The 12,857-nt window shown below is 42.1% G+C and overlaps 1 protein-coding gene across 2 annotated transcripts in view; it reads left to right on the forward strand.

The window, feature by feature from the left end:
- ephb1 (EPH receptor B1) overlaps positions 1-12,857 on the forward strand; it is a 177,445-nt gene that overhangs the window by 41,243 nt on the left and 123,345 nt on the right. The window contains exons 1-2 of one of the 2 annotated variants that reach the window (XM_085378231.1): positions 6,261-6,282; positions 12,775-12,839. In XM_085378231.1, coding sequence (XP_085234357.1) covers positions 6,279-6,282; positions 12,775-12,839 — 69 coding nt within the window. In that variant the 5' untranslated portion in view covers positions 6,261-6,278. Of the gene's footprint in view, positions 1-6,260; positions 6,283-12,774; positions 12,840-12,857 lie in introns of those variants that run through there. The other variant, XM_085378230.1, reaches the window with a different exon arrangement.

Here is a 12,857-nt window from a genome sequence, read left to right on the forward strand (position 1 = left end):
TGTTGTGTGCCTGTAACACCTTATAAAAGCATCATATCGGTGTAATTTCACAAGAATCTGATCTAATTTATATCCACAAAACTTTCATTATGGGTGATATATTATGCCGTCATCACGTTGCCTAGCAACCACTGTAGTGTCAGAGTGAAATCACAGACCAAACAATACTGTAGGTCGGGAATGTACTAGCTCTAGAAAATTTCAACAATACATTTCAGGCACTAAATGAAGAGAAGCTTTTTTTTTCTGTTATTACACAAATCCAGTGTTGATTATATATCACAACAAACTGCACTGATAATTACTGGGAAAGCATTTAAAAGTAAAATGTTTTAGAGTCAGCTTCACTGCTCTAACCAGTTACTGCTTTCTTTTAGACTTTCTAAAAATGTAGCAGAACTATGATATCATTTATTAATTTAGCAGTAAAATAACTTCATTTTTGAGATAGTAATGTTTGCTGTTGAATAAGAAGCTTAAGTCATCTTGCCTGGAAGAATTTATGATCCACTCATTTGTATGGATGTCAGTGGAAGGGATAGGTTAATTGAATAATCCAAATTACCACTAGGTGTGAATGTGCGAGTGAATGTGAGTGTGAAGGGTTGTCTGTCACTGTGTGAAAGACTGGCGACCTGTCCAGGGTGTACCCCGCCTCTCGCCCTATGACAGCTCGGATAGGCTCCAGCGCCCCCCGCGACCCTGAAAAGGATAAGCGGAAGCGAATGGATGGATGGATGGTAATGAAAACATACTCTTTCTACTTCTTCTGAAGCAAAGCTTAAAGCTTAAAATCATCAATATATTGCCACTTATGATTAGGGCATTTATTTCCATCTGCCAGGGCCCGATAATTTTAAATGAGTATTCAAAGTAAAATGACACAAGATGGATGGAGTTTATCGCGTTTTCTTGACATTTTTGTTTGTGCACAAATCAAATCAAATTCCAAATTCTACTTGTATAGACTTTCTCCTCTACACGCAGCATACCCAAAATGTGTAGAATTTCTATGAATTTATCTAAAATACAGTAGGTCTTCAGTAAGTCCTCTTCACTCCAAACACCTGGAAACCACTTTGTGAATTTCCACTACAAGCTGATAACCACATCTGTGCCCTGGACAGACACCTGCATATATTCTGACCCGGTGGCACTGAAGTGGTGAAACAATTTAACAGCTCGGATCAACATTTACAGCTGTGCAAGCTGTGTGTGCCGCCTGTATTTACATTTACATGTGGCCATTAGTAAATCTGTGTTTTCGAGTGCGCAAAGTGCACAATTAGCAAGTTTCTGCTGCTGCCGCCTCTTACGTGTGAAGTAAAGGGAAGTGCTTAAAATGTGTCTGTGGCGAATACATATTTAACGAAGCATCTCGGCTCTTTAGCTGTGCGGTTGCAGCGCAGCGAGCAGAGTGTTGCACTTTGACTCCTGGAGCACAGCAGTAAACGGCCTCATCTGGTGGGAATGCCAAGTAAAGCTCAGCCTGGAAGCTCTTTTTTTTTTTTCCCTCTGGCAGGAAGATTTTTAGCTGCGATGGTAACCACAGTCTGTCATGCTACATTCTGAAGATCATCCAATGATCCACCCAATGTTGTCTCTGTTATATTAGCAATCAACAGAAGGCTTGGAAGATCCAAAATGGCGAGATTAAAATATAAAAAAAAAAGAAAATGTTACATTCAGCTAGTGCTGGCATTGCTACTATTGGGACTGCCAGAGGGATGGCTGATGTTTGCACTCCCCACTAGTGTCACTGGACAGCTGTGACATTTGAGGTTGCATTGTGGGCCAAAGCTCAAGCGTCCTGGATTCCAAGTGAGATGAGGTCAGATTCAGCGTGTGCATGTATCTGTGTGTGTTTGTAGTACAAGATCAAAATTACCCACACTCTCCCCGTGGCATAACAGACTGAATGTAATGTGTATGAAATGACATTTTCTCTCCCAGAAGAGCTCAGTGTTTTACTGAGCTGTGGCTTAGCATTCAGAGTGACTCTGCGAAGGAAGAGCGAGATACAAAAAAAATAAATACTTACTTACAACTGATTTAAAAAAAACGAAAACAAAAGAAAAGAATGGGCACATTGATGGTGGACATAAAAACGGCACCATCAAATGGAAGAACATCAAACACATATTTCTCCTGGGAGCTAAGAGAATAAGCCTTTTCCTCTTTTTTTTTACGTTCTTCCCCACCTCTGGAGGAAAGCAAAGAGGGCACACGCCATTTTCCTCTGCAGTATGAGAGATCTTCAGACAAATATAGGCCTACTCAAAAAAAGGTCTCTCTCACTTTCACTCCCCAAAGGTAAAAATGATCTCTTTTCCTCCCTCTCCCCATCCTTCTCTCTTGTTATAGATTGGAGAATCTCAACCCACCTATGTCAGACTCACGCTGTAAGGTCAAGATCCTCTGCTGAAAGTTTTTCTTTTGTCCTTAGGACTATTTTCTTTCGTACACGCCGGCACTGCTGAATCCAAACTCCAGCAAAGCCCTGGAGGAAAAACAAAGCCCATCTCCAAAAATATATAGATGTCCTCAGGCATGCGAGCATATGCTGCAAGAAGGTGGATTTAGTGTTCGCTTTTAATGGAAAGGATTGTGTTTGCTCGGAGGCATTGGATAGGCCACTGGCGTTTTTATGGGGATAGGCAGCAAGGGGGAGAACGAGAGGTGAACTCCACCTGCGGATGTCCACGGTCACCATCGCTAGTGGTTTAGCTCACTCCTGGGATGTATTCACTGCTTATGTATGTGTGTATGTGTAGTAGAGCTGCACTAACGAGATCCCCAAAGAACACCTCACTCGCAGTTAAGGGAGTGAGATCACACCACACGATTTCTCTCATTCACACCATCTTAGCCAGCAACGTCCCCGTGGTGGAGAGCACATGACTAGGGAATACCAAACTGAGGCATCAATTACCTGCATCTCACTACATCGGTCAAGGGAGAACACAGATAAATTGAATAACCCTTTCCCGGTCGCATGTTGGCATATGTGCTTTCAGGTGATCTAACCCCCCCCCCCCCCCCCCCCCCCCATACACACACTTAGTCACATGGAAAACAATCAGTGATCCATCCCAGTGGCATCCTCTCCCGGCAGGGTACAGTAACCACCGCTTACCGCTGAGACTCCTCAGTGTGAAAAAGAAGTGTGTCATATGATTGACTCACTCACACCTCCATATGACTGTTAAATCGTCTTATACGTGCAGTCAGTTCAAGCTTAGTGCTTTTCCCAAGCCCCATGGGCACGGGTGATAATTTGAGTTTTATTGAAATTCAGCTCCAGTGGGTTCAAGGTGGTTGAAGGTCGTTCTTTTACTGCCACAGATGAGATGGAGTGAGAGCACGACATCAAACCCTCAAGGTCCCTTCTCTGTCTGACTCCACGATTTTCTGACTCTTTTCCTCTCTACCCATAGAGGAATTATCGAAGAGTCACAGGTCAATTTTGTGGCACATCCAAACACGGTTAACAACAGGATTTAATAAGATATTGCTAGCTGGTATTTGGCTCCCCCCATTAAACACAGGCTGACAGAGGTGCATGGCCTCATTCGTAAAATTGGGGAGAAACTACCAGTAGCATAAGTGAATATGTACTAACCTAATCTTTAGGAAATAAAGGACTTTCTGTATTGTCTTAATTTGTGCTTCCTTTTAGAAAGCCCTGATATTGTCCCTTTGCTCAGACAGATGGCACCCACAGTTTTAGTTATACAATGGAGGTTTAGCAGTGTCCTGACGGGAGGAGCAGCAGAGCTGTGCTGTTTTGGGTGTTGGGAGAACATTTTAGTGCGTGCATACTTTTTTCAATAGGTTATGCATGAACTTTTTTCAGCTGTTAGCGGGATGCTTGTGCCCACGTTTGGATGAGACGGTCTTGACTGTGTGTGTTTTATTGAATATGAATACTACAAGAACCACAAAGAGACAGAGCGTCTTTGTTTATGCTGGTTGCAAGACACAAACAGTGTGGTTTCCAAGAAATGATCCAACTCCACTGTTCAGCTAAGGTTAGATCAATTTCTAGATAAGATAACACACAGCACTGCCTTATGACATGCTCTCCGTCACAGTGTCTCTCCGAGTATCTCTCTTTTTATGAATAGCGAACGCCTTCCTCCTTCCTCTTGCTCCTTCTCACTCTTGTCTTACTATCCACTTTCATTTCTATCTCCTGCGTTGCCCTACTAGCCTCTGTGTTGTTATAAAAGGCAACTAGGGGACTCACATTGTATTATCATTCAACCTTTGTAAACAATTGAAGTTTATTAATTCATGCATTTATCTCAGTTTAACAGTTTTACACGTTGTGATTCCTCTATCACAATCCAGATAAATGTATATACATTCATGTGAAAAAGAAACTTTTCACAGGGATCTGTAAAACACCAAGTACAACCTGTGATTGGGTATCTTATAGAAAGATTTTTAGCAGCAATAACTTGGAGTAATCCTTTTCATTATGACTTTTTCATTTTTGGAGGAATTTTGTCCCACTCATATTTACTGCATTGCTTCTGTTCCTTTAGGTTTGTGGACATTTTTGTCATTTAAGGTCCCAACACAGCATTTCAATTTAATTGAGGTCTGCACTTTCGTTGCCCATTCCAACGATTTGATTCTTTTCTTTTTCAACTATTCGCTGGTCTGCTTGGGTTCATTGCCCCGTTACATGACCCTATTTGGGACAAACTTTACCTGTTGGACAGATAACCTCACATTTAACTCAACAATACTTTGGCTTTGGAGTTTGTGGTCAACTCAATGCAAGGAGCACAGGTCCTCTGGCTGCAACACGAGCTCAAGTAACCCCCGCCTTTATCACCCCACCACTGGTGTAAAGTGTTTGGACTGGTGTATTTGGTTTTCTCCAAATGTGGTGCAGTGCATTATGGCCAGACATCTATACTTTGGTGTCATCTGTCTAAAGGACATTGTTCCAGAAGTACTGTGGTTTGTTCAGGTGTGACGTTGCAAACCTTATCTGTGCTGCCATGTTCAGTTTGGAGAGAAGACACTGTTCTTCAAGCCTTGTAAAAAAAAAAAAAAAAAAAAAGAGAGAGAGAGAGAGAGAAAGAAAAAAGGCCATACTTGTCAGTCTTTGTACCGTCTAACATGCTTACTGAGGTCTGCAGAGGTCACTAGGTTACTTAGGTCTTGGGTTCTTTGTAAATTTTCCAAGTATTACACTGTGTTGCCTTCAGGTTAATTTGTTAGGATGTCCTGGGAAGGCATTATGTTCACACACCTCAATGTCCATGTTGCTTTTGTAGAAGTTAACCTGGTGAATTCGATTGCTAGAATAGCTTAGATTAGCTGGCAGCTACTTGCCCTGTTAATTGCCATATAAACAGTAAGAGTCTACTTATTTTTTTCTTTCATTTTCACATGACTGTATTCCAGCACATGCAGGACCTCACTAATTGGTAATTCTTACTGTCCTAATTAGAGTGAGGGGGACTGCACTGGGAGTTTCAGTGAATGACATAATTCTGTTCACTCAGCACTTCCTGGTCGACTTGAAAAACACAGATGATTTTACTCACTCTGAATAGCCCATTAGCTATAACTTATAGTGGTAAATGTCAGCCTCACGCAATCCCAGTGTGACCCGGGCATGGTACTTCTCTGTGGCTCATTGTGTCTCTAGGCAGGAGAAGTGATGACAGTAAGCTAGAGCTAACTTCTGACTTTCATGTGAAGGTTAGAAATGTCAAAACTATAGAGTAGACTCATTCTCCTTATGGGAAACTATTAAATTGCAATTTTCTCTGTGCTAGCCCTCCAACATAGAGTTTTGCAGAATTTAATTTTTCCTATTTTCCATTTTGGTACTAGGAAGGAATCTCCTTGTGCAGTTCTTGTGCTGGAAAGTCATTTTCTTTGTGTCCTTGTGACTCACGTAAGCCTTATCAAACTTTTAGTCTAGTGGGACTGACGGAGTAAATTTTATCCAGCTGTGTCAATAAAGTGATCAAATTTCCACTGAAATGCTTTTATTGGAAGCAACGGAGAGTGGGTAGGAGCAGGAGTTGCAAATAGAATAAATGACAGTGAGTGGGTGTGGCTGAGTGATTGGGAAGCCAGCCAAAGCCTTGTTCCACAGCCAGTGAACCATCGGAGAGTAGTCTCCCTCTCTCTAAATGCTGTTTTGTGAGGTGAGGAGCTTGATAAGAGTTGTAATTACCTCATTTTACTGCAGCAAATTGCCAGGTTTCTTAAAAGCAGACAGGCTGGCTGAGGCAATATCAGCAGTAATGAGTATTGTGATGATTGTGGGAGGGCAGTGCTGCTTCCATCTGGATTATTGCTTGGTCACTGCTGCTGGTCTGCTGCTATAGGAAATCTGATCCTGGGCAGTTTTGTGAGGACAAAATGATTTAGGTTTAATCTTGTTATCAGTTATTAGTATTTAAGATTTTTTTCCCTTAATTATTACTTTTAGGCATTAGATAATGCTGTGGATTTCATGTGCTTTTCATTTTTATGAGCTAGAACCCATAATCATGACAAGTAAAATAAAAATAGTTTGACATAATTCATTTTACATGTGAAAAATATAGAATATGTAAAAGTGTAACTAATGTAAAATCATATTATTGAAATTTTTAAGATGCACTTGTACAGATACAAATACAAGCAGAGCTTGTTAGGAAGCTATTTTTTATTTTTAGAATAAGCTCGGGTCATAAGGTTATGCCAGAGAACCCTGAATAAAGCCTAGAGATCATCAGCTCAGTCTTGTCTCCCAGACTGATGCTTATGATGTGTATATTGGTCTTTTTTGGGCGCGTCTCTTCTCCTTCCTATATTGAAAAGGCTTACGCAGGGGCAGGGTTCGAACCCCTTCCCGGTAGCCTGTCATTAACAGGAGGCAGAGCAAAATACAGACAGCTCTGTGGCAGTGTAAAGGTAAACAGAGATGGCTAAAGTGAAGGAGATGAAAGACGGTGTTAAATGGAGAGTGAAGAAAGTTGCAGGGATGAGGGGGATAAATGATGCACTGAGATTAAGGGACGAGAGGAACGAGGGAGAGATGGGTGGATGAAAAGGGAAGAAAAGAGAGAAGAAGGTGGAGGTAAAGAGAAAGCGGAAGGGTGGGTGGGTAGGTGGTGGGGTTATGATGAATTAAAGATGACACTCTCCGGCAGCCTGGTTTCTAAAGATCACTCTGTCTGCTAATGTAATGTTAATGAATGCAAATGATGTGCCTAACCTCTCTCCCCTGACCAAGCGAGGGAAGAGAAAAGAGTGAAAGAAAGGAAAAGAGGGAGAAGAATAGATGAAAAGGTGCAACGTGGGGGCTTGTGTATAAATGTGCTGTTCCTACATTATGCAGGTAGCTGAGTGACAGACTGACCACTAAGATATGATCAGATGCATGAGACTTTGGTGTTGGTATAGCCTTTGTTTGACCATGTACCTGTCTGTATTTGCCAAGCCTGCCTCAGGGGGGGCTGTTGTGTTTTCCTGCTTCAATACCATAACAACTCTATTACAAACCGGTAACAGCGGGGAAAGAATGTGGCTGCTCACCAAGTGCCGCAAGGTTGAATCTTATATTGAATGCGACACAGCAGCCCAGATGTGCGAGGCCAAGGTAATGTCACCTTCCTGTGATGATAGGATAATTTCATCAGGTTCTTCAGATGCTGTGTGTTTATTAAATTTCTGCTCTTACAAGACATTCTTCTCAACAGCTGCTGCTGAGCACACTTTGCCTTGTGCTGCCCTGTTCATCTTTATCTTCTAGACTCTCTCTCTTTTGTCTTTCATACGTGTCTGCTCTTCTTCCACGGAGCGAAAATTATATTTTCACACAGCCGTCGTGAGTGACTGTTAGCCAGGCGCGCTATTACTAAATCTGTGTGTATGAGTGTGGGCAATCTGTAATTTGTGAGCCTGTTCGTTTAATGGAGTCTGTGGCTCAGAAGATGCAGGACTTGTGTATCCCATCACTCCGCGCTAATGTCTCGGAGGAGGCTGGCAGATTTTTTCTTTTTTTTTCCTTCAGTTTTCAAATTTAGTCACATTGTCATTTCTGTCTTCAGGGGGACATGGAAGTAACACATTTCTTTTGATGCATTTCAGTTGCCTGTTCTGTATCTTCTATTTAAAGTAAAAATCCTTCAGTATGAGTGACAGAGCTTTAGTGTGGCACGGAGTAGAGAAGTCTCACATCTGTGTTTGTATGGATTGTCTTCTTTGTTGAACATGGTGACTCAATCAGATATTGCCTTTTTATATTCTTCTTCCCCCTGAAGCAGTACTGTGCCATAACTGCAGTTTCCAAATCTGCTAAATGGCCTTAACCATGCTGGACGTGAAGCGGTCTTTTCTTTCGAAATCAGGGATGCAGCGGGTAAGTGGTGTCTGTCTGCGTGAGACACTTCCACATGATTTGTTCGGAAAATACTTCACTCTGTCAAAACGTTCTTTTTATATTCATAAGTCCCCTGAGTGGACGGCTGATTAGTTTGGGAGATGCAGCATCTTTCGTTCGTGTTTGTTTGTCACTTTGTTTTCAGCTCTGTATTAAGATGCCAGGCTCAGCAGGCTACCATGGGGTTTCATCATTGTTAAGTGCTCATTCCAATCCCGCTGATTTCTCCACTTGGTTTTTCATCTCCGTCTTTCTGTCTATTTGTCTTCTTTTTTTCTCCCTCTTTTTCATTCTTTATCCGACCATCTTGATTCCATCCCCCCAAGAAAAGATAAACCCCACTTACATAATGTCATCCAAGGGCCTCAGATCTTCTTTCGCTTTGCTGCTACAGTCACAAAGAGAAGACCCTTAAAGCTTTGCATCCTGCATCTGGACGTGATTGTCTCATTGAATTACAAAGTATACCAGCATCCTTGAACAGGAGGACATTGGGGAGTGGGGGGAGGCTAAAGAATAGATGAATGTAAAAGATGGAAAGAGAATGGAAATCCGTGGAGAATGGCCTGCTGTATTGATTGAGGAGCCAGGAAGCTTCAGAGAGGCACTTCGGCACATGTTGTATCGACTAGTGGCCATACAGTCTCAGATTGGCTGCAAAGGAGGGAATTACACAGACATGTTGGCATTCTGACTTTTAAAGCGTAGAATTAAAGTCATGCATGAGAGCTAAAAGAGGGCAGAGAGATTGGCCAATTCATTTTTGCTGTTGTTCCTTCACTGAACTCCCGTTCTATTGATGTTCTTTAGTGTGTACAACTTCCACGTAATCATGCGTGTCTATGCGATGTGTCATGCGACTGCTTGCTGACGTGTAATTGTGCGAAGAGAGCTGCCTTATCGATCTATAATGCAGAGCCCCATCAATGTTTAATGTAGTCTCTCTCACTCTTTCATTTCTCTCCCTCCCTTTCTCTAGCCCCAAATGGTAGGCTGCTTCCAGAACCTACCATTTGGTATTGATCTATCACTTGCTGCTAATAAGAAGGAGCTGTGCTCTCGGGGATTGGGAGCTGCAAGGCCTCATCTGAGTCTTGGCTTTGGCTTGCGACTTTTGGGTTTTGACTGGTACTCTTGCAGTGTTATCCAACCTACATCCATTGTATGATAAAGGGTAACTAATATTCTGTGATGCAGTTGCAATACAGCCTCGAGCCTTACGGATCCTTGAATGTATTTAAGGCTGGTGACGCCGACACCTACAAGCCATTGTTTTCCAATAGATTTATGAGCCGTGGCTGCTTAGTTAACATTAATCTCTCCATGTTAACAATTTTCACAAAGACTCAACTACTGGTGAAACTGCCTGGTCTTAATTTAGTGGAGCTTGCAGGTGGAGCTGACATAGCAGAATATGAATACAGAAGAAAACACACTGGGCTACCTTCCAAACACTAGGGACATGGCAAGGTCCTTTCCTTGCCTTGCAAATGACTTGCTATAAACTTGGAGTGCGTGGACGACTAATTGCTTTTACAATGCTAAGGAGTAACCCAACATTAAGCTTCTAGACAGACAATAAACATCCCGGGTCCTTGAAATGCAATTTTCAGTAATGTATTGTTTTTAACTGCACTCCATACTGTATTGTGTTTGTGTTGGGGGTGGGGTGGGGGGGCAGAGTACACCCTGGACAGATCGCCACTCCATTACAGGGGCAACAGAGAAACAGGCAATCAACTGAAACTAAAACTCATTATAATAACCAATTAAACTAACAGATTAATTGTTTATTATTTACCCAATATTACCCAATATTAAATAAATTAAAAAAATACCTATACCAAAATTTAATTAGTGTGTAACCTTAGGCTATTTAGATAACTTGTAATTTCAGCAATAAAAAACAATGTTTCCTCTTTTTCGAAGAGATGTTTCGTGTAATTAAGTTGATTTTATAATGAAACTATTCAAATCCACTTATCATTTAATGGATGAACGGTTCACAGAAGTGCTCATTTAAAAGCCCCACACATACACATACACATGCACATACACAAGGGACATTTTCAAAATCTCCAGTGCCAGTGGACAGGTGTGCGAGCAATGCCATGATGGCTGTTCGAGCCCCTCCCCGTTGCTAATCACCACTTAGCATACTCCATTTACTCATCCGCTACTTTGATATTCTGCTAATGGTAGGCATTAGACCACATGACTCTGCTCATCCACCCCTCCCTTGGGCCTTTGACCTTTTTTTTTTTTTTTTTTTTCGTTTCCGCATCCTATCTTAGACCGAATCCCCTCCAACCCCAACCCTCCCCCTTCCATTTTAAAAGGAAATAGAAAAAAAAATGGTCGACCAAGACCATGTGTGATTTGACTAAAGCTTCTGTGATTTCCCCAGAGAAAGGTTTGGCAGTCCCCACAATGCTGGCTGGTGCTGAGGGCTGTTTCATGCTCCTATCTCCCCAGCTGACAGCAAGTCGTACAAGCAGGCAGGCAGGCAGGCTGGAGCTGGCTGGCTGTGGAAACTAGACAAGGCAAGGCTGATCTTAGGGAAATTGAAATACTCTGATGGAAGCCGGGTGTGAACAAGGCTGTCACTGTAGGTGTACACAGAAAATTGCTCTCTAAGTTGGCTGGTGCATGAGCAGAACGGGTGTCCATCTGCGTGTGTCCTAACATGCATTGTGAGTGCTTGTGTGTGCAGGGGCTAATTGGTTTCATGTCTGAGGACAGTTTCTCCCAGTAAGTAGAGATTGAGAATGAAAAGGCTCTTTTCTTCTTACAGGTGGCTTGTCACTCATCCTTACCACAATGTACTTGTTTTTAAAAAAATTTTAACCAACGCTCCACGGATGACGGGCTTTGAGTGTTCCGTCATTTGGAATGATTTCAAAATGCACAGCGACTTCAGTGAGACTCCAAATTAGCAGCAGCTGCGAGTGCGTGCTTGTTCTGGGGGAGTAGGTAAAGGGAGGGTGATGAGGGCTGGAACCTCTCCTGGAAATCTTGAAAGAGGGCATCGTTGTGTCTATGCATTTAATCAGAGTGAGATTTCTCCCTTATCAACAACACATGTGGGTTGTGCTAGCCAACCATTTGCTGTGAAAGTGGAAGAGCTCCAAGCCAAACACACAACGACCACAGTTCCTATGAAAATTGCACACACACACACTTTCTGCTTGTCTACTACAGAATGCAGATCATCACACAAGCATACCATTCACCCTTCTGTCTCGCAGTTTTTAATCTGTCTGGACACAACACAAAACAACAAACACAATGGAGTGTATGTCGTGGCAGGGGACATCGGAAAATGTGAAATATCCTTTGGTTCACTCTCTGTAATATTAATGTTTTAGGACCGAGGATAAACTGTCTGTTACAGGGGAAATTATCAATCTATCATTACTCTGCTAAGGCCAGCATGTCAGTTAGTCCATCGCTCTATAAATCTGTATTGCAGGGAGAGGGGCAGGTGAGCGCTTTGTGAAAACTGCCATATTTCTCTCTTCTTTCCTTGAGCAACATATCATGTACCAGCAAGGCAGATATTAATCAAAAAAAGAGCTGATAAACTTCTGGTGTGAGCTGCCAGACTTATTTGTCTAAGCTATGTCCCTGAGGATTAGGAAGGGGGCAATCTGTGTTCTCATATTGCACTGATATGTGGCCAGATATGACATGTTGTATAATAAAAGTCCAAACAAAGATAAATCCAATCCTTGAACATTTCTCTGTACTTTTTTCTTCCTTTTTCAGGCTGTATTGTGTTACTCTTTCATTTTGTGTAGCCTAAAGTTATCCAACATAGGTCATCATGTTTTTTGGCAGGCGTTTAGAAAATTAGCTAATTAATCTGAAATTAAAAAACATTTTATGGCTTGCAGATATATGCGTTTTCATAACTTTAGGTTAAGGAAAGCTGACGCAAATACATCAGAGCCTAACCTTGGAGGGCTCCTTCTTCATATGTGAAGCCAACTCTTTTTGCCAGGCCATCTGCAAACCTCATACAGTGTATCGACATACCCACTTATCTTTCATAATACTTGCACACATATAAGCAGGACAAAGGCAGGATGTAGTCTAGTACTGTATATAGCGAGATAACACAATGCAAAGAGTTTTTTTTAGTCTCTCAGAGGTTCCTTCCAGCAAAGTGCCAAGGATTTGTTTCTAGTCTTAACAGAAGAGTAACAGAGACGGATGAAACACTGTAGGGATTCTTGCTTTCTGTTCATCAATGAGTGTCAAGCGATCACTGGGGCTTGAATATAATTTAGCTGTGTGGGATGGTACTCAAAATAGCTTCTGTGTGGCTAACCGCTGGTTCTCTCTGTCTTTTTCTTTCTTTGCTGCAGAGACCTTGATGGACACTCGGGTGGCCACAGCTGAGCTGGGGTGGACAGCATATCCTAATTCTGGGGTGAGCCCGTTGTTGCCA

The sequence above is a fragment of the Diplotaxodon limnothrissa genome, linkage group LG18 (assembly GCF_057381915.1).
Source record: "Diplotaxodon limnothrissa isolate DT_005_m linkage group LG18, D_limnothrissa_male_GT1.1, whole genome shotgun sequence".
Lineage (NCBI taxonomy): Eukaryota > Metazoa > Chordata > Actinopteri > Cichliformes > Cichlidae > Diplotaxodon > Diplotaxodon limnothrissa.